Source organism: Protopterus annectens, chromosome 5.part0, assembly GCF_019279795.1.
Source record: "Protopterus annectens isolate FY-2018-M chromosome 5.part0, PAN1.0, whole genome shotgun sequence".
In the NCBI taxonomy this organism is placed as follows: domain Eukaryota; kingdom Metazoa; phylum Chordata; order Ceratodontiformes; family Protopteridae; genus Protopterus; species Protopterus annectens.
Genome location: NC_056735.1, coordinates 288,138,645 through 288,161,451, shown reverse-complemented (window position 1 = coordinate 288,161,451; position 22,807 = coordinate 288,138,645). Strand labels below are relative to the sequence as shown.

At 39.8% G+C, this 22,807-nt stretch overlaps 1 protein-coding gene across 1 annotated transcript in view; it reads right to left on the bottom strand.

The window, feature by feature from the left end:
* The window catches only part of MAP3K15 (mitogen-activated protein kinase kinase kinase 15), a 1,833,462-nt gene that overhangs the window by 183,026 nt on the left and 1,627,629 nt on the right, over positions 1 to 22,807 (bottom strand). The window contains exons 22-23 of the mRNA XM_044072272.1: positions 14,849 to 15,023; positions 11,962 to 12,147 (exon numbers count right to left, since the gene is read on the bottom strand). Coding sequence (XP_043928207.1) covers positions 11,962 to 12,147; positions 14,849 to 15,023 — 361 coding nt within the window. The remainder of the gene's footprint in view (positions 1 to 11,961; positions 12,148 to 14,848; positions 15,024 to 22,807) is intronic.

Genomic DNA, 22,807 nt, shown 5'->3' with positions numbered 1-22,807 from the left:
TCCCTGGCAGGGACTCCTCTGAGAAAGGCTGTAGAGGTAGATGCAGCCCTGGTGGAGTGAAGTCTGATCCCCTTGGGGATAGGTTTTCCATGGTGCTTATAGGTTCATAGCTTCATAGGCTGGTACTAGGCTATCTGCCTGAAGGCATTTATAAGCCTAGACAGAATGTGTTGGCTTTCGCCGCCCCCTTAGATTAGTTCCCTGTGCCTCTGTCCAGCAGAGCCACTGAAGTGATCCCAGAGGTAAACTTTCTGTTTCCCATCCACTTGTCAAGGTTTCTTTTGAAGAGTGTTAGCGAGGAGCTCTGCCTAATGTAGATTGGGATCTTGTTCCAAAGCATGGGAAGTCTCTGGGACAGGAATCTATCCCTCCAGTACATCCTATTTATTGTTGTGGTGAAGTTTAGATCCCTAGAGCGTGTGGCTCGAGGGGATAAGGTTTTCTTTAGGTGGAGCATGTCCATCAATTCTGGGTTTGACATGGCCTTGTATGTCAGGCAGAGATCACCTCTGAGTAGGTGGTATGCAACTGAGTACAACTGGAGTTTCTTCAGTCAAGCTGCATAGGGCATCTGTTTGAGGCCAGTGATCCTCTTGGTGAGGTACTTCTGTGCTCTTTCCAGCTGTTAAAGGTGTTTTGTGAGGTACATCCCAAATGGGGCATTGTACTCTATGATGGGTCTGATGAGTGATGAGTAGAGGGGCACAATGACCTCTTTTGATCTGGATGTGAACCCTTTTGTGATTAGGTGGGCCACGTAGAAGGATTTTCTAACCACTTTGGCAATGTGATTATCAAAGGTGAGATTACTGTCTACTTGGGTCCCCAGATCCCTTATTACATCTTCCGTATTTAGGGGACTACCACCTATGTTGTAGTTTGTGGGCACTTTGTTTTTTCCAAAGGGGATGATTATGCACTTTTTGGCATTTAGCTTGACGCCATGATTTTGACACCAGGTATCCGTCTCAGTGAGACCCTTTTGGAGGATGTCTGTGTCAGCCAGAGAGACAATTATAGCCCCAAGTTTGCAGTCATTTGTGAACTTGGTCAGCCATAGTCCTCCTGTGCTTGCCTGTACCTCTGAGAAGTATATGCCGAACAGGAGGGGTCCTAGGACTGAGCCCTGGGGAACGTCACTTGTAACCGGTTTAGAGTCGACCTATAGCAGAAATGAGTGCAATACTTATCCATTTAGAAATGGTTTGCTTTGAAATAGCCTTCCCCACTGTCCCTGCAGCAAATGCCACCAGCAGTTGTTCAGATTTTCTTTGAGGTTTAATCCTGTCCAAGTAGAATCTAAGTTGTCTGTGCACATCTAAGGAATGCAGTATCCATTCCCCTTTATTCGGTGGATTTGGAAAGAATGTTGGCAAATGAATGGACTGATTAAGAGCCACACTGGATACCACCTTGGGCATGAAGGATGGATTGGTTCTGAGGGACAACCTGTCCACATGAAAGATGATGAAAGGCTCCACTGCCATACGGGCCTGTAATTCAGATACCCTTCTAGCTGAAGTGATTGGTAAAAGTAAAGCTGTTTTCCAAGAAAGAAATTTTAAGTCTGCAGTAGCAGCTGGCTCAAAAGGAAGTAGAGTAAGTTTCTCCAAGACAAAGTTAAGGTCCCAGGCTGGGGTTGGAGCTCTCCTGGGTGGTCTCAATTTTTTGGCCCCTCTGAGGAACTGCTTGAGCAGTGAATGAGAGAAGAGGGGAGGTTCTGTGTTATAATGAGGTGAAATGGCTGAGGCGTGGATTTTAATGGAGGAAAAAGACAGGCCCTTGTGAAGCATCTCAGTTAAGTATTGTAAAATCTGAGGTAAATTGGGCGCTGCTGTGCTCATCTCTTGAGACTGGTTCCAGGCACAGCATCTTTTCCATTTTTCAGCATAAGATTTTCTAGTACTAGGCCTCCTTGCCTCTAAAATGATATCCATCACCTGATATCCATCACATGATAAAGTTGCTCTATTTAAGTTGCTTCCAGGAAAATACTGTCCCCAAGATTTTTAAGGGAATTCATGCTGCACCGCCTGCCAGACAAATATCCCTAGGGAGAGGGGGCCCCCTCATTTATTGCTTAGCTTGCACCTACAGGCCATTAGTGGAATAACATATATCCTATCTTGCCTGGACTGCTTAAATGCTGACCTTATTCACTGTATTTTTTGTTCCTTTGCAACTATCCTGAATGCTAGTCCTTTGATTTGTTAGAGACATGCTTAGAATGCCTAAATGTATGTATCTACCTCATACTTAAATGTGAATGTTGTAATACTGTATTTGCAACTACCATGAAGGCTATTCCTTTGAAATGCTAGAGACATGCTTAGATTGCATAAATATATGTACCTACCTCATATTTAAATGTGAATGTTTGATATGTTGCATTTGTTACTGCTAGCTTATACTACTTATATATATGCTGAATGCTACCTTTTCTCTTCTGTATATTTGTCTCCCTTTCTCCCCAAAGTACCCAGCTCAACTTTCTCCTGCTCCTAATATAACCACTACCTACCTGGTGAGATAAGAATCCCATCCAAAGTCCAGCAACCTCATCTACCAGCTTCTTTTCTCAGCACCCTCTATCAAGGAAGAAAGAAAGTATGTTATGGGCCAAGTCCACATTGTAAATCAGACCCCTATCTACTACTTGCTTCAGGGCTCCAAAGTTCATAGTGAGCTAGAGCAGCCAGCTTCCCTTCGTCCCTCCTCTCTATCTACCCAACAGCCAACTCACCTCTACCACTTACCCAAACTCTCTCTTACTATACATCTCTTCTACCTCAGTTCTACACCAGTTAGTTCCCTTACACACTTACCTACAATACCAGATCTTCTCACTAGGTGGCACCTTTATCCTATCCATCTTTCTCTGCCTCTCTCTGTTCTACCTCTGTAATCTCAACTAATTTCTTATGTCCTTGTCCTGATCCTCTTCACACTCACCTTGTGCCCCTTCAGTACTTTACCCCTCTGGCTCTCCTTTTTGGTAGACTCCTGTACCATCTCAGACCTTCTCCACACAGATCCTACCTTTCTAACCTGTAGCTAACTGCATTGCTGATAGTTTTCCTTTCTAACTTCTATTCCTTGTCTCTACCCGCTCCGTTCACCCTGCGGGCTCACTCCGCTCCCCTCCCCCACCCCCAATTCCCACCCACCCCCAGTGCATCTACATTTATACCATCTAACCACTCTTACTTCCTCTCCAACCTCGAAACTCCACCCCTTCCTCTGCCCAACTCCCCCCACTTTCATACAACCTTGAAACTCCACCCCTTCCTCTTCCTATCTCCTCCCACTTTCATACAACCCTTACTTCACATCCCTCCCTCCTCCTTACTCTATACCACTACATTGCTTATCAATATCCTAACATGCTTAAAAAATACTCATCCTTCCCAATTCAACTACTACTCCTCCTGAACCTTACCTACATCTACTGTCTTACCCAACCTTATCCCATCACCCACTCACCACTCTCACAAACAACCTGCCCTCTCCATACTTCACAATCCAACTTCTTCAACTCAATCTCCCCTGAGCTATATCCCTTCAGCAACAAACTATGTTTTCATTTCAAACTATCCCCCCCTCTCAAAACCTCATCAACTACTCTACCCTCCATACCTCTCACTACTCTATCAACTTATACCTCTCAATCAAAACAATCCAAATACCTCCACTACTTAACTCAACTTCTAACTTCCATACTTTTATCTGGTGATATACACCCTAACCCAGGCCCAACCCCCTCCTCCTCAATAAATAAATCCATCCTATTTGCATCTCTTAATGCACAAAGTTTAGCTAACAAAATTCCAAATCTCCATGCCTGGCTACTCCATAACAAACCAGACATCCTAGCTATATCTGAAACCTGGCTAAAACCACATGTAAAAAATGAAGAGATATTACCACCCAATTACTCTATCATCAGAACAGACAGAACCCATAAAAAAGGTGGTGGAGTGGCTCTAATCTACTCTTCCTCCCTATCTATAACACCCTACAATAAAGCCATTCCAAGGTTCACTAATGCAGAATTAATACTAGCTCATCTTCAGCTAAACAAACATAAATTTATATATATTGCCTCTCTTTACATTCCCCCCGGAGACAATGTCCCAATACTCGAAGAAATCCTCTCCTGGCTATCAACTAATATCTGTAATGAAACTATAATCATGGGAGACACCAATATTAATTGGTCTTCCATTCAGTCCCCTACTCACCCCCTCAACATCAACCTATACAACTACTCTCAACTCATCAACTCCATAACTAGGCCATCCAAAGACTTCACTAGTGGCAGCATTTTAGACTGGATTCTAGTCTCCCACCCCCACAACTATCCTGACAGTGGAACCCTCCCTGACTCCCTCAGTGACCACCTTCCCATCTTCACTAGACGTTTTCCATCTCCCTTACTAGCTACTCATACTTACTTAACTAACCGATGTCATAGAAACTTTAACCCAGAAGCTTTCTCTGACACCCTTAAATCACTTAACTGGTACCCTCTAAAAACTCTACCACTTGCAAATGCAATAACTCACTTTAATACAACCTTCCTACATCTCCTAAATATTCATGCTCCCTTAATAACCAAAAGAATAAAAAGGAAAGCCACCCCCTGGATTACTAAAAGTACACTAGCCACCATGCAACCTAGAGATAAAGCCTGGACACAATACCAGAGGAACAAATCTACATCTCACCTTAATAAATACAAAACTCTTCGTAACTCAGTTAAAAAGCTTATCTCAGCAGACCGTCAAAACTACTTTGTCCAACTTCAAAGCAACCATAAAACCAACCCACAAATGTTCTGGAGAGGTATAACTACCCTCTTAAAACATGGTACTAGAGAAAACCCTAACCCCTCCCCAAATGTACAAGACTCTGATCTTGCTACCCAATTCAATTCTTTCTTCATTGACTCTATTTCCAAACTTACCTCTTCTTTTTCAAATAACAATCTGCCTCCTACCTCCACTTCTCCTCACCCATCTCCCCTTCCAACTTCTTTCTCTCATTCCTCACACTCTCAACCCCCACCATTTTTCATTAAACCTATTTCTACTTCTACTATAAGAAAACTCCTGCAGAAACTAAAACCATGCACCAATGCCCCCGATAACATTCCCTCATACTTCCTCAGCATAGCTGCTGAAGCCATTGCCCTCCCTATCAGCATCCTAATCAACCGCTCTACTCAAGAAGGTCTTGTTCCTGAAATCTGGAAAAAAGCTTACATCATTCCCCTGCACAAAGGAGGAAATAATACTAATATTTCCAATTTCCGTCCCATCGCCATCCTCTCTCCCATTTCTAAAATCCTAGAGAAATGTATCCACCTTCAACTCCTCCCCCATCTCTTGGACAACAACCTATTAACCCCTACCCAACATGGATTCAGACCCCATCATAGCACTATGACTGCCCTCCTTTCCTTCCTTGAAACTGTGAATAAAGCTAGAGATTCTGGCTTCACTGTATCTACCATCCTTCTCGATCTCTCTAAGGCCTTCGACACTATCTCTCATAACCTACTTCTTACTAAACTAGCTAACCTAAACCTCTCACCCTCTTCCCTCAAATGGTTTACCAGCTATCTCTCTAATAGGCAACAAGCTGTCAAATGGAAAAAGGCCACCTCCTCTTTCCTCATCACCCCCACAGGTGTCCCACAAGATTTCATACTGGGCCCCCTCCTCTTCAACATTTTCATTAATGACTTTTACTGCTCTATCCCTCTTGCTAACGTTATCCAATATGCAGATGATTCCACAATCATCTGTGCTGCCCCATCCATATCAACTCTCTTAAAACTAACTCAAGATGCTTTCTCTACCACAGAACAATGGATGAAAGACAACCATCTAGCACTCAATGCTGCTAAAACTAAACTTATGATTTTTACCTCCTCTAAAACTAAGAATTTCGATCGAAATTTATTCTCCATTACCAGCCAAAATACAACACCTCTTGAGCTGGTAACTGAAACCAAACTACTAGGAGTTCAAATAGATGACAGACTCAAATTTAACTCCCATCTACTATTAAACATAAAAAACCCCACCAAAACTTGGCATGCTCTACCGACACAATCGGTTCCTCACCTCAACTACTAAACTTACTCTCTCTACTTCTTTTCTCTTACCCTCCCTTCTCTATGGAGCCCCTCTTCTAACAAACCTACAGTTATCTCTCAAAACCAAACTGTCCTCTTGTTACAATAAAATAGCCAGATTCGCCACTAGCAACAAATCATCAACCCATCACTGTGAATCTCTTCACAAACTATACTGGCTTGAGCTTCCCAACTACCTCTCCTACACTCAGCTCACCTATGCTCATAAACTCATTTTCCAGCCATCCCTCTGTCCCTCCCTCTCCACTACCTTTAAAATGCACCACACACAAAGGCTTCTCAGATCTAACAATCAACACCTTATAGAAGTTTACAGACCCCTCCACCCCCCAGGACAATACCTCCTCTCACACTCTCTAGCATGCCTATGGAACTCCCTTCCCCCCTCCATTCGTACCACTACTAGCCTCCCATCCTTCAAAAAATCACTCCACTCTCATCTAACCTCCACATGGGAATGCTCCTGCTCCCATCCCTCATAACTTACACTTTACTTCAACACTCTTTCCCTTCCTTCTCTCAAATCCCAGGTAACAAATTCTTGCTTACTTCTATTATACAACTCCTTACCAGTATCCAGCAATTCCTTTCCTTACTGAATCCAACTACCTGTCCAAAAAAAAAAAAAAAAAAAATATATATATTATTATTAACTTTGATTGAAATACTTTTGATCAGTCTGTTTTACCTCTGTAGTCTTCATGCATTCTATGTGTGTATATTAATCTTAGTTTGTTTACTTCTGTAATCATGTAATCTATGTTTGTATATTAACCTTTGTGTAATCTGTATGAGGAGCTTTTCTCCCCAGGACTCCATTGAAAATGGGTTCTTCAGGCCCAATGGACTATCCTGGTTAAACAACTGCAAATAAATAAATAAAATAAATAAATCACAGGTTTGCTGAGAGATGGTAAAGGAGAGATTAAGTAATTAGCCAGGCTGCAAGGTTCAGTGTTAAGAAGCTGAGGGTGCAGAATCTGGTTCTCCTGCTGAGACAGCAGGGAAGGAGTCTGAGGCAGGTGCCATGGAGATAACTGTATCACACTGCGCAGGAGGGGGTACCAGTGTTGGCACGGCCAATCTAGAGCAATCAAAATCATCCTTGGTTTGTCCTGTTTGATTTTTAGTAGTACTTTGGAGGGCAGAGGCAGAGGGGGGAAGGCATAGACTGATAGGTTTTTCCAGCTAAAGGACAGAGCATCCACTTTCCAGGCTTGTTTGTGGGGAGTCCTTGTGCAATATTTGTCCAATTGGTAGTTCTGGGGAGAGGCAAACAGGTCTATATCTGGGCTCCCCCATTTGCTTGTCAACATGTTGAAAATCCTTGGTTCCATTTTCCACTCATGTGGGGTCCTTGAGTTTTCTGCTTAGTTTGGCTGCCAGTGTATTTAATTTTCCTGGCAGGGATTGAGCTTGTAGGTGCACTTGGTAGCTGAAGGTTGTGTTCCACAATGCCATGGCTAGTCTGCAGAGTGGGTAAGAATGTGCACCCCTCTGCTTGTTTATGTACCACATAACAGTGGTGTTGTCCGTCTTTACCATTAGTTGTCCTGGAAGAATGTGGTCCTTGACGGCTGTCAGAGCATTCTGTACAGCTAACATTTCTTTTTGATTGATATGCAGGTACATTTGGTCTTGGGTTCCATTTCCCTGAATGTACTTCCCTGCCAGGTGAGCCCCCATGCATAGTCTGATGCATCTGTTGTTAGGGTTTGGGCGACAGGGGGTGGTGTGAAAGTTAGTCCCTTGTTTTGGTGGCAGGCCTCTGCCCACCAAAGGAACTCTAGGTGTAGGCAAAGTATGATAGGAATCATTGTTTCTAGGTCCTGAGAATGTTGACACCATAGGCTTTTTAGATACCACTATAGTTGTCTCATATGCAGTCTTGCATATGGAATTAAACGAATGCAGGAGGCCATGAACCACAAGGCTTGCAGTATTTGCCTTGCAGATAGCAAGGTTTTTGTGGCCACTTGTTTGAAGTAGGTTGTCAAATGAATTTGTTTCTCTGGCATGAGGTAAGCCATCTGGGAAGTTGTATTCAAGTTTGCTCCCAGGAATATAATTTGTTGACAGGGTACCAGGTGTGATTTCTTTTCATTTATGGTACACCCCAGATAAGTTAGAACCCTTTGTACAAAGGCCAGATGATTCAAAAGTATGTCCTGGCTTTCTGCCTGAATTAGACAATCATCCAGGTATGGGTATATTTGAATATTTCTTTGCCTGCAAAATGCAATAACTGGAGCTAGGCACTTTGTGAATACCCTGGGTGCAGTAGATAAGCCAAAGGGCAGCGTAGAGAACTGATAGTGCGTGTAGCCTGCTTTGAAGTGTAGGTATCTTCTGAAGATTCCCTGATTGGGATGTGCAGGTATGCTTCTTTTAAATCTATTGTTGCCAAGCAGGCATCTTTGCCTAGCATAAGAAGTAATTGGTGAAGAGTCAGCATCTTGAATTTTGGAATCTCCAAAAAGGTGTTTAGAGTAGACAGGTCCAGGATAGGACGTCATGAATTGTTTTTTTCTAGGTACCAGGAAAAGTCTTGAGTAGAAACCTTGTCCCTTTTCCTCTTCTGGTACCAGTTGAATAGCCCCCATGCTTAAGAGAGAAAGTACTTGTTTTTGGGCCTCTGTCCACTGATTTGGGGGTAGGTCCGACCACCCGCTTGGTGTTGGCAACATGTGGAAGTGAAATCTGTATCACTGGGACATTATATTTAAAACCCATTTGTCCTGGGTAATGAGTTCCCAATTCTTTGCATGAAGAGCAATTTTTCCCACTAAAGGGGCAGTCAGTTGATAAGTGCTTGGAAATTTTAAAAGGAAGTCATTGAGATAGTTTACCATAAGGGGGAGTCTTATTATTCCCAGATTTGGGAGAGGAGGCCCCCCACTGCTTAGTTCTGTGTGTCCCCTGGGACTGAAACCTGGGTTTTTTGCTGTGTCTGGGTTTGGCTTGAAAAGACCTGGAAGGGGCTGGAAAGGACCAATTCTTAGAGGGCCAGTGCCTACTAAATCTAGGAGGCTGAACTTGTAAAAAGTCTTTAACAGTTTGCATAGATTTAGCTTTATCTTCCATCTTTTTAAGAACTTCCTCAGCCTTGTTGCCAAATAGGTGGTCCTGATTTAAAGGAGCTCCAACAATTTAGCTTTAACATGATCAGGCAAAGATTGCTCCTTAAGCCAAGCATGCCTTCTGAGCACACACCCAGTAACAGCAACCCTGTAAGAGGCCTCTAATGAATCAAAACCACATTGCAAAGTATGTTTTCCAACTTGTTCAGCAGGATGCATTAAATCCTGTAATTCTTTATTTTCTACACAGTTAGGAATCAACATAATTTTCTGTTTAAGCAGTCCAATAACATCTTGCTGATACTTTAACACATGAAAATGGCAGTTTGAAGCCCTAATGGCCAAGGTTGCAGAAGTGTAAACCTTCTTACCCCATCTATCCAGTACCCTGGAGTCTCTATCAGAAGGGGTAGGATTTTTAGCAGTAGAAGTCTTAATGCCCTTGGGCCCCTGTGAAATCGTCTCTGGATCTGCAATAGGATTTTTAGAAAGGAACTTGTGGGACTCAGGGACCCTGTAGTATCTGTCAGGTTTTCTAGGAGCAGGAGGAAGGGAATTGGGGGCCAAACTAGATTCTGAAAAAGCATCATCAACAATGTTTAGTACAGGAGGAATAGCTAAAGGCATATGCTGAGGTAGGAGAAGGAAATCCCTAAGCCTCTTTTTTGAATCAGAAAAATCCTGGCTTTCCCAGTTGAAATGCTCCCTTAGAGTATGTAAGGTTTCCCCAAAAGAAAAATCCTCAGGAAGGGAAGCAGTGGGAATGGAGTCCTCTGCATCAGAATCTTCATAAGTAGATAAGGGCAAATCCAGATCATCAAAAGAATCAGAAACAATAAAATCCGGATCAGAAGATTCATAATAAACTTCAGTCCTAGGCCTCTTAGAAAGGGGGGGGGGGGGTTGGTTACCCCTGATTAGAGTTATTAGATCTTCAGCCATTCTTATCATTTGTTTTTTAGGCATAGAGGCCTGAGCATGTGGCCTGGGCATCGTTTTTTTAGGCATAGATCTAGATTTAGGCCTAAGTAAAGAAGGAAGCATCGGTTTAATATGCAAGTCCACAGGCCTGAATACACCCTCAGAAGCTGGTGCCTGCACAGTGGCTCTGGACCCATCCAAGGTAGAGACATCCGCGGGTTCCATAGTTGAAGCATTTCGCGGAATACCAGACTCCGAATGGGTCTCAGTAGAGGCCTGCGAATCAGAAGTAGCCGGTATCAGGGGCTGCGAAAGCGCCTCACTGAGTACCAGCGAACTGGCGACTGTCTTAGGAGAAGAGTCATCGGCAGTTTTGGACCTCGGAGGCCTGTCTCTGTCTTTATGTTTGCATTTTTTCAGAATCCCAGTAGTTGGATGGCTAACTGACGACATTTCTGGATAAATAAACAGAGAACTGAAATATTTAGAGGTGAAAATATACCGACGACGGATAGTGAAAACTGATTAAATAAAGCACAAAACCGACAGCAAGGTATGTTGTGGTCAGGGCCTAGGCAAGGAATACAGTACGAATGAAAATCTTTATGAGGTATTTGCTTTCCACAAGTAATGCAATTATTAACTTTTACTGACATCAGTAAAGAGCAAGAAAAAGTTTCCCCAACGGGGTACTTAGCTTTAGTTGAAGACTTTGGTTCTGAAACTTGAAAACGAAAATTTCAGGAGTCTGCTTCGGGCACTGCACAGCAAGAAAGAGTGATGTAATGGTGTCGGCTGCATATTTTATACCCCTGACAACCTCATGTCATGGAAGAAGGGACAGCAACCGACGCAGGACCCAAGACTTTGTTAATCAGGCCGACTGAGGCCTACCTGCAAGCAGATAACCCAAATGTAATGACTGCAGAAGTGAAACACGAAGAACATCAGCAGCTGCAAGCAGAAGGATGCTCCTTAATACTGAAAACAGGACGTTAATTAGGTGATTACTAAAAATATATATATAAAAAAGAAAACATTTATTTAACCTGAAAGCAGAGATATTAATACTTGATTCCTGTAAGATGATAAAGCTGACCTTTTTATAAAGATGACAAAGTTTAATAAAGCTACCCAAGAACAATCTTCATAACTTAATTTCATGGATCATGTTAACAATTGGATCAGATTAGGTACACCTAACTCAACAGAATTATGAATAACATGGTATTTCATTGTTATTTTAAATTATTATTATTATAAAACAAAATGAACTGTGTTATTTTACTAAATGTACCTTCCCCAAAACAGACAGCCCAACTTAAGTTCATGTTACATGTCACAGCATCCATACTGGCTAGAAGTATTTTCAGTAAATTACATTTGTAAACTGGAGTTGGCACATCCCCCAGTTAATTCTAAAGTGGAGGGTTGATGGGGGATACAAGCCCCCTTTTATAAAGAGAATTAAGAGAAAAAACATTTTGTCATTACTTACTGGGGATATGTGTCCTAAAACATAATAAACACATTAGGCTGAAAATCACACAATTGAAGTGATTATCCCATTCTCGTATCATTTCAGGTGGAAATTATTCCAAAAATTAAATTAATACAATAGTGAACAAATTCTGATAGCATGATGAAAATTATAAGTGAATAAAATGCTGCCCTAAGTCTAATGTTTTTCCCTCAAAATTCTACCCTGTCTGTTTTGCTTATGTTACATCCAAATGAGTATTTTATTAAAAATTCTGTAAGTCCATTTATCTTATGCTGTTTTGAAACCGCACTTACTGCATCTTGAAATCCAAACAGCACCAGCTGAATCTGATGAATAGATGTGCTGTCAAAGTCTAAATCCAATTTCAGTTTGGAAATAGCCGATGCCATAATCTTACGATCAGGTGAGTGAATGAAGTCTCTCAAGTTGCAAATTATTTCTTTGATATTATCTACTGAAAGCTTCAATTCTTCAGAACCCTAAAAAAGAATAGAAAAGATAAAATTTGCTGAGGTACATAAGTAAATTGTCAAGGATCCTGGACTGATGTTATTCTTGCTATTTACATAGTTAGATCCAATAAGTGATAAGAAACACTCTCAAGCATGCATTTATCGTCACTAGGTTTCTAACTATACCTTGGTGTTAGCAAGCTTAAAAAAAGATGTGGATACAGCTTCTAAATTACATAATTTTAACAGTCAATATGAACTGCAAACCAACACAAACAAGTCACTTAAAACAAGGTCTACATGGTACTTGCATCTTACTGCGTGTTTCATATGCAGATCCTTCAGTAGGAACCACCTCACTTTGTTTTTTTCATTGTTAACAGAACTACAAAGGCCAAAGTTTTACTGAAATGCTTAATAAGAGTGAAAGCAATAATGCCTCAAGTCTAGTGTTTTTCATTAAAAGTTTTACCAACTATTCGATGTCAATTTTAAAAGCAGTTTTGGGGGATGTGTAGACTTCCCCATCAGAATGCTTTGTGATTTCATTACATTGTCTCAAAGTTTAAATAAAACTCTCTCTTTTTCCCATTTACACACCACATGGTACATCAGACAAAGAGCACCTTTCAGTGTTTGTTGTTTCTGTAGCAGTTATGGGTTTTACAGGCTCAGGGTGCTAGACCAAGGCCAAGCTCTCTCCTCTGAGGGTGCACCACACACACTCCCACCTAGGCCCAATTTACTGTGTCCAATCCACCTACTGCATGTTTTTGGAATGTGGGAGGAAAACGGATCACCCAGAGGAAAGCCACGCAAAAGCAGGGAGGACATGCAGACTCTGCATAGAAGGCACCCCAGCTGAGAATTGAAGCGAAGAACCTTTTGCTGTGAGGCGACAACACTAACTACTACACCACTATGCCACATAAATAAAACTATATGTTTAGAAATAAAAAGATCTAAACTGTGCAAGGAAGGAATCATTTTGTGGACATGGAGTTATGTTGGTAGTAGAACATTAAAAGACTCAAAATATGGCAAGCATGGAATCACTTTGTAGACAAAGTTTTACTGTTATGCTATACTGTCAGGTACATCATGAATTACAATTCAGATGTAACAGTTTCTATTATGAATGCAAATATAATATAGTCCCTTTCCGGAGTAACCTTTGCTTATCAGGGTAAAGCCACAAATTACAGATGCCTAGTCTCCACTGCTGTTCCATCCCAAATACAGCTGACCCTTGCTGAATCTATTATACAGTAATTTTCTAGATGGAAGTACAAAAACACTGGGTTCAAAGCCAGAGCCAGGCATGTGGCTTTATTGATTTCTTTGCTAATACAACACAATCTAAAATTCTGCAGGCTGCTATATGCTGAATACACTATGCAATTATAACACATTGTTAAATGCTTTTATTTTAAAGTTATTCAGAATCTGTTTAAAAAGTGGGAAAAATTGATGACATTTGATCATATACAAAGCAGTGACTAGACGTTTAAAAATTAAACACCAGTCATATCATTGACAATTTTATGCTGAAAAATGTCACATTCATAGTAGTCACCATCATTCTTTTAAGAATCCCCACATATTCCATTTTAACACTGTAATGACTGGGAAATTAAAGTCCGCATTTCAGTGTTTTTTTATTTTACTTAGCAATTTCAAATAAAATCAAAGACAGATTTGGGGTTAATGAGGTGCTCTACATGAACTATTTTAGGGAATATAACGTTTCTGTTTTCTGTGCTTATGCAGTAGGTACATTTTACATTGCATTTTAGACAACAGCATAGTATGAAAATGTCTGGTATTTGTTGTAGCTCTGTTGATGCACCAATGGTGTAGATATATTAGATGACATGCCAGGGGTATAGGCAAATGCTGATGAGACACTAAGAGTGTAGATACATAATACTTTATCTACATAATGCACCAGGTATATGATTTTATAACATCCCTTACCTGGAATTCACTGTTAAAATAAACACACACACACACACACACACACACACACACACACACACACACACACACACACACACACGTGCACACACACACACACACACACACAGACACACACACACCAAAATTCTGAAACTAAGCCAAACAGAAAACAAACTGCATCCCATATTAAAATGAAACATAAACTGCTCCATAAAATAAATACAGAACAGCAAAGGAGGAGAACAGAGGGAATTACTTGTGTATCAATGATACCTTGAATCATAGTACAGAGCCATGAGTATAACATAACATTATGTAACATAATTTGTAATGTATATTGTATGTAAAAGAACACAAACTACTCAAAAAGAACAAAAAAGAGAGGCAGGCAGTGGTAATTTTAACTTTTTATGTATAAATAAGCGCTTTCATCAAGTAACATGCACTCAACTTCATCAGATAAATATTAAAACAATGCAAACCATTTTATATTAAAATCATATCACATGTTCAATCCCCTCCCTTCTCCACGTATCACCTAATTACAATTAGATGATACGTGGAGAAGGGAGGGGATTGAACATGTGATATGATTTTAATATAAAATGGTTTATATTTTTTAATATTTATCTGATGAAGTAGAGTGCATGTTACTTGACGAAAGCACTTATTTATACATAAAAAGTAAAAATTACCACTGCCTGCCTCTCTTTTTTTTTGTTCTTTTTATGTAAAAGAACATTAGCAGAAATATACAAAGAGTTCGAACCTGTGTTAAACAATCTTGTAAATTTAAAAGGACTTTGTCTTGGTCTTCATTAAGAATTCTGTAGAGAATGGCTCGACGTTCGCTGTCCTTCTTCAACAGGAAAAGCCCAGAGTCTCTGTCATCTGGGGATGGAGGGAAACTGCGATCCTCAGAAACAGAAGCATCATCAGGAACACTGTTACAAAATAAAATAGGAAAGGCCAAGAAAGGTTTACACAAAATGTCTGAAATGACCAATTAGCGAGATAAGTAAGAAAGAATTCAGATGTTTATTTTTTAAAATACTGAATAATGACCAGAACCAGTTATGCAACTGTCATAACACTTTTTCGTGAATATATCCATCGAAGCATACATGCATAAAGAATGCAGACAGAAGACTATAAAAAAAGTGTTGCTTTAAATGAAAAACTGATTTCCTGAAAAATAAATAAGCTGTATTAAACTATGTTTGGATGGCAGAAACATACATTAAATGTGCTTTCTAAAGTATTTAATTTTATAATCTGCTACAGAAAGCTACCAATACCTCAAGTTTTACTGGAAACTTCCCAAGTTACAGATGTAAATAAGCCTGACAAAGTTCCTGTGCCTTAGCAAGCCCCCCCAGATTGCAATTGTTATAGCACAAAACAACAGTTTTGTCTGAGGCTGGAGCCCAAGGCAGAGTCCTTGAAAACAGTGGCAGACAATGAAGACCATCTCAAACTAGCTATTCTTTTTACAGCTTGTGTGTGAACTTCTCCCTAAGCACTTGACCTTCTCCTTCAGCCAGGTTCCATTTTATTACACCTACCTTCTCCTTCAGCCAGGTTCCATTTTAATACACCTACCTGAAGGCAAGCCGTTAAGCTATAGCTTGTTATGTGCTCCTATGTGTGGAGATCCTCACTGCAAACTGCAATATAAGCCATACTTATTAAGCATCCATATTGCTATAAAATAATTCAAATTCATTACTGAAGTATCTTTTAACTGGTGGTACTTAGCTGTAGGTAAATATTAGAAGGCATGATACACACAGGGTGTGCGAAAAACAAAAATCACTTTTTTGTTTCTAGTTTCTGTGTCTGAATACATCATTCAGCACCTGAAAAAATCTTGACTAAAAATCACCTATGTTCTGAAAAGCCCAGCAAGCAGTTCATAGATAATTATCTGTATTACGATAATTATCTGTATTACCACTGTGCTTCTATTTTGTCAGGTTTTCCCAGTCTTTCATCTTCTCTGTTTTCAACTGGTTGAACTCTTTACACTATAATGTTAGCAGGTTTGTGCTGACAGAGACATTGTACATCACAACAACTAATTCCAGGCTTCCAAAGTACATCTAAATGCTCATGTTGATCTCAGAAATGAGCTCCAAACATTATAAACTTTTTCTTTCTTTGAGTTCGTGTGTTTAAGCTGAATCTTTCTTTCTCATATATCAGGTACTGTGGGACTCATGTAGACTTACTGAAGGTCGTTTCAGCAAATGAAAACAGATCGAAAACCATTTGCCAAAATGACCTTCAGTGAACAAAGGAAAACATTTTTTTTGCAAAGGGGTAAGTACCACTGCATACCTCACATGAAGGATACCTTAACACCACTACAGACTTACATATACCAACTCAGGTCACATAATAGTGGAGAAAAAGGCCAACTGCACCATCAGTGAAAGTAGTTTTGACTAACTGCATTCTGTTTTTTTTGCATTCGCAAAAACTACCTTCATCAACCTGACATGCTCCAGTGCTGTGCATGTATTTATCTTAAAATAATGAAGACAGTAAGTTTGGGACACAATCTCAGTAAGAGAAAGAAACTGGGTGACCTGTGAAGTATCTCCTGGCCTCCAGAACACTATCTAAGCACTCAAGTCCTTTTTTTGTCATAATTCCATAAAGTTCTCAGACAGGCTATGTCTCAGACCCCAGTACAATATTCTGCAGGCCTACATGCAGGTATAAATGAACTGCAAAATGCCCATCTCCCACCAAAATTATTTTCTAAACTTGCATTTGAAAATACAAACTACATTTACTTCCTTTCAAATAAAGAGCACCAACTGAAAGATTAGGGGATCTGCTATAAAATCCATTAGAGCACAGACAGCTGTCTAAAAGCTGGAAAATCATACCACTGAACCTTGAGGAACACTGCCAGCTGACCTTATAACCCAGAGTTGCAGAGAGCAGGTAGAGCATGACAGTCATCTGGACTCCCTTGTTGTCTCATCACTAAGAGGTAAAAGGAATAGCTGAAGTAATGTCCAAGCAAGTTAGGTAACTTTAAATGAGCCAAGTTTGTCTGTACAGGAGTCCACAAGACTGTAATACCATCTACTTATACACAGATAGCAACATGTTGATGTGTGTGTGTGTGTGTGTGTGCCTGTGTCTGCGCATCCAGACAGACAGACAGATAAATAGATATGATTGGCAAAGAAGCCATGAGGTACAAACCAAGTTCCTTAATTAAGTAGTACAACATATTTCTTATATCAGTCTCTGACACACACACACACACACACACACACACACACACACACACACACACACACACACACACACACACACACACACACACACACACCACCTCTTGAGTATTTGCTTCACCTGTAATTTCTGTATGCTTTTAATGCTGGAGAAGTTGTGCTCACATTAACATCGATGGACAAAGTTAATTATGAATTTCTCCAAAATGTAGCTTTAGTTTTTTATGAATTGTGCCTCTTGGGAAGCTTCACAGTCTACTTTTTGTTTTACTTTTATTTTTTTGCACTGTCAGTACGTTTTCATGTATTTTTGGAGTTTATTGAGGGTTGTGTTAGAATTTGTTACTTTTATAAGCTTTGTTATGTTTTAGTTAGTTTAGTTAGTTAAAATAGTGTTCATTGTGTTGGCAATGCCATCCGGCTTCCAGTTGCCTAGTTGTGGTCACTGTTTTCCTTTATATTTCACTTTATAATTTTTTTTAAATTTTAAATATAATAAATTTTGCTTCTAGGAGACAGATTTTGGTAAACAATGCTGTATTTATTGGGGTTCTATGCATATGTTTTATAAGTTCAGTGTGTGACGTTACTTTCTATATTAAAAAGAAAAGGAAATGCCGACTTGGATTTCAGAAGGTATTACAGGTTGAATAGAGATTTTTGCAGTCTGCATATGTCTCTGTTTTGCATTTGTCATATGTGAACATTTATTTTTTAATAAGCAACGTATATATGTTAGGTTTAGGGTGTTATTAACAGATTTACTGCTATAGCTAGGATCTAGATAAACAATTAATGACGTGCCAAAATTAAAGATAAACTTTTGATGGGTTCTTCTTTAAGCTCTTGAGTCCCAAGTGCTCAAAGACCACTGTCTTTAAGCCAAGGAGTCGAGTGTCTTGTATATTGCGTGGGCTGCTGCTCACATTGAACCTGAATACGAGTTTGAGCGAACAGCTGAGGCACCTTACCTGAACACGTTATTTTAGTCTAACCAGATTAAGTGCAGCAGCCCTGGGGAGGAAGTGAGACTGTAGATTAGGGCAGCAAATGGGAAGGGGATTTAGGTTTAGGGAATGCAAGCAAGTTTTAGGGTTGGGCAGGGGGATGGGAGTTTTAGGCTTACAGAAGGGAAGTGAGTTTTAGGGTTAGGGAATGGGAAGGAAGTTTTAGGTTTAGGGGGGTGATCAAAGAATTTAGGTTTAGGTGAGGTGATTGGAGTTTTAGGGTAAAGAAGCAAGCACATTGATTTAGGAACTTGTTGGGAATTTTAGGGTTAGAGTTAGTGCTGTGATAGAGCTATACAGTTTTATAGGGTCAGTGTTGGCAGAGCTAAATTATTATTAGAGACTGGGTTAATGGGAGTTAGGGCACTTGCGTTTTTAGACAGCGAGCAAATGTTTTACATACTACCATATGCGCACCTTAGTAGATCCCTTTTCATGACAATAGTGTACCAGATATGATTGTATCACACATTTTATCTGTGGTTTGCTGTTAGGAAAAACAAATGTGAAAAGCTTAAGGAGGCATAAAATTGTAGGCGTGGATCAAAACAGTGAAACAATGTGCAAAAATGGGGAATTTAATATTCTGAGTCTGAGACTGTTGTCTTAAGAGTGTTCTGATCTTTCAAATGAATGATGTTTACTGTACATGTATCTTATACCTTTTTTAATAAACTACGTTCAGCTTAGTTTTTCCCCTATGCCTGTGTGCTGGTTCCCACTAACAGCTTGACATTCTCCTTTCACAGTGTCACTGCATGCCCCGTTGTGCCTATTGAATGAGGCTATTATGCTATGGACAGCTTTGTAAGTGAAGACATCTCAGCCTAACTGCTATTTACTGCTGGATGTCCTATCTCAGCTAACAGCCAGCAATGCAGTGGGTCGGGACACCCCCCCCCCCCCCTGAATGGACGAGGTGGTGTTGGACACTTATTCCCACTCTCACCTGCCAACTCTTTAGTGACTGGATCACTGTTTGATCCCAAATCATTTGGGATCTATCAAGGATTTATTCATCTCTGGCATGGAGCTGGCTATTTGGCACATTACTAGTTCGTTGTTCTTTTGTTACTGTAGTTCTAAAATACCTGAAACAACTATAATGCACTGCTACCTTACACCTCTCTAATAATACTCTGTTTTCAGTCACGGTTTATGGTTCTTTTGACTGTAGAGAATGCATATATTTAAGCTTACTTAAAACTGCTATTTATACTCTGCTGTTTCCATAGAACAGCTGAATCCGTTTCATTTTCATCAAGTATTTATTTGCATTACTACAGACTTAACGCCTTCTTGATTGGCTGCATATTGTTCTCCTAACTAACCCCATTAAGCAGACATATTTCTTGTCACCGGGAATAAAACATTCCCTGCTTACTACAAGTATAGCACACAGTAACAGGTACCTGTGACTTACTAGAGAGATAAATGCCAAGCTAAGACTCATTAACTTTACATGGAATCACTAGAAATCTTTAGGTGATCTTTACCTGAACCACATTAACTTTACATGGAATCACTAGAAGTCTTCAAGTGTACGCAACCTGAGACTCATTAACTTTACATGAAATCACTAGAGGTCTTTAGGTACTCTCTACCTGAGCCGGATTAACTTTGCATGGAATCACTAGAAGTCTTTAGGTTCTCTCTACCTGAGATTCACTAACTTTACATGGAATCACTAGAGGTCTTTAGCTGCTCTCTACATCAGACTCATTAACTTTACATGGAATCACTAGATGTCCTTAGGTACTCTCTGCGTGAGCCTGATTACCTTGCATGGAATCACTAGAAGTGTTTAGGTGCACTCTACCCGAGACGCATTAAAGGAGAACCACATCGACAGAATGAAACAACGTTTATTTCATCATGTATTGATGTTTCCTACATTTTAACATCACTCTTGGATTCAATATACTTTTTTTTTATATTTTTAAATGTAATTCCAGAGTCTGCCCACATCGGTTCTGGCATCTTGATCTTTTAGTCTACCTTTAGATATCCCACAATGCAGTGTTTGGCTTTTAAAATATTACATCATACACTCTAAGCTCCTGTCATATCTTTGACTTTACATGTGTTTTCACATATACCCTGCTTTCTTTTAGTTAGTCAGGTTTAATTACCATTTCCTGCTTACCTTTACCACTTTGACAGATACGAAGGGGAGGCGTTTAGCGGGAAGGGAGATGAGTTTAAGGCCTACAACTCAGGCATAACAGAAGAATGAAAATTGGCTACTTTAGAAATAAAAAGAAGTAACAGGCACTAAGAATACTGTTTTGTGTGATTATCCCTGTTGTCTTTTAAGTAGTCATTGAAATGCAAGAAATGGTAATTAAACCTGACTGACTAAAAGAAAGCCGGGCATATGTGAAAAAATATGTAAAATTAATACATTGACAGGAACTTACGGGCTATGATATATTTTAAAGCCAAACACAGCATTGTGGGATACCTAAAGGTAGACTAAAAAATCAAGATGCTAGACCCCATGTGGGCAGACTCCAGAATTACATTTAAAAATATAAAAAAGTATATAGAGTCCAAAAGTGGTGTTAAAATGTAGGAAACATCAAAACAAGTTTTTTTCTGTCTGTGGGTTCCGTTCACATTAAACTTTACATGGAATCGCTAGAAGTCTTTAGGTACACACTCTTTACAAAATTCCTACTTAATGCAATATAGATAATGTGGAACTGAAGTAAACTGAGATAAGGCAAAAGAGTTTCAGATCAAAGAATAGGTACAGCCCTCATTATCAAAGGCAAACTCATCAAACTCCTGTCTCAAGGAGTTTGACACCTTCTGCAGAAATGGTGCATCCCTTGAGAAGGTTTAAACTAGTTTCTGAAGAGTGTGTAAGTAAAGATCAGGAGGTATACAAAAACCTCTAGGCAGAACCATTTCTGATGGGATCTGCAGGGAGGCAAACTCAAAAAAATTAGATCATTATTAGTTTTCCATGATATATTCCAGACAATATTCTCAAACAGCAAAAATTCATGTGTTTACTTATAATGCTATAGTCTAAAATTAAAATGGCAAATTAAAATTGCCCAGGTAAAAGGTTTGCTGACTGCTATTTTACTAGAACTGAGACCTACTATGAATAAGTCATACATCTCTATATGACTGTATTCTGGTATATCCTAGGTTTATAAGAGCATAGGATGTACAAGGCATGTCTGACCAGAGGCCATGCATGCCTTTCCAACACCATCATCAGGTTCTACCACCTTTTCAATCTCAGCAGCACCTGTATGTCCCGGGGCAAATTTAAAGACACCCATCCAGCTGTCTAAGTTGTTTATGAAGGATGGCAATTAACATTTTTCCACAGTACAGAGGATTTTATGGGCTTGACATGCAAGAGGCAGCAACAGGTGCTTGCCTCTATCAACAAGATGAAAATGCGGGTCTATATCAGAACATCGAAGTTTTAAAACTTCAAATGTTCTAATATCGACCCGTTTTGAGCGAATGCTAAAAATAGCGAAGCTGCAGAACACCAAATCTTTTCCTAGGGAAAGAATTCAGTTGGCCAGTTCTGTGGCTTCACTATTTTCAGCACTGTGGTGTAAAGTTAAGGGTCGGTTTAAGGTAAGTGTGCGATTATGTGGTCGTTAGGGTTAGGGCGCTGGTTATGTGTGTTAGGGTTAGGGCGCGGGTTAGGTGAATTAGGCTTAGGGGTGGGTTAAGTGAGTTAGGGTTAGAGCACGGGTTAGGTGAGTGTGCGATAGTGACGGACCTTAAGGTTAGGGTTTGGGTTAAGGTAAGTGGATAGATAATAGTGTATGTACAGTTTAGTGTAGGGTTAGTTGTAGGATTAGAAGTGTATGTGCGTGGATTGATGTTTTTTAGGTGTGCTTTTGCTGTGTGTATGTGTTTCGGAATAGCGAATTTTTTCCCCAAGGAAAAAATTCGCTATTCTGAATGCTCGATATTATGTGGTTTAGATATTTTAGGTTCGATGAAATAACGTTCGCTATTTTCATCTTTCGATAGCGTGATATAAATGCGAAAATGCTACTAATTAATGTTCCTGATAATGATAATGAACTACAAACGTTACATCAATACCTCTTAAGTATACGGAAAGGTCTGTGGCGTTTCACAACAACTATTAAACCAACCACAAATATGCCATCATGTCTGGCTGAATCCAGCACTTTCCTTTTTCTTCTTTTTTTTTTATTTACAGGGCAGATCACCAGGAAATTAGTAGCCTGTTTTTTGTTTTTTAATAAACATCTTTAAGACTTCTCAAAAAGCATCAAAGCTACTGTCAATGGAGGCCATGGTCTCAATTTCTAAGAATGCTAATTTGTCTAAGAGAGTGAAAACTATACCATTTGTTATAGGACAGCAAACAACTGGCTGACAACTGGAGGTAACTATAAATAAAATATACAAACTTTTAACACTGCTTTGTCCCTGTAAATATGAATAATTTATCAC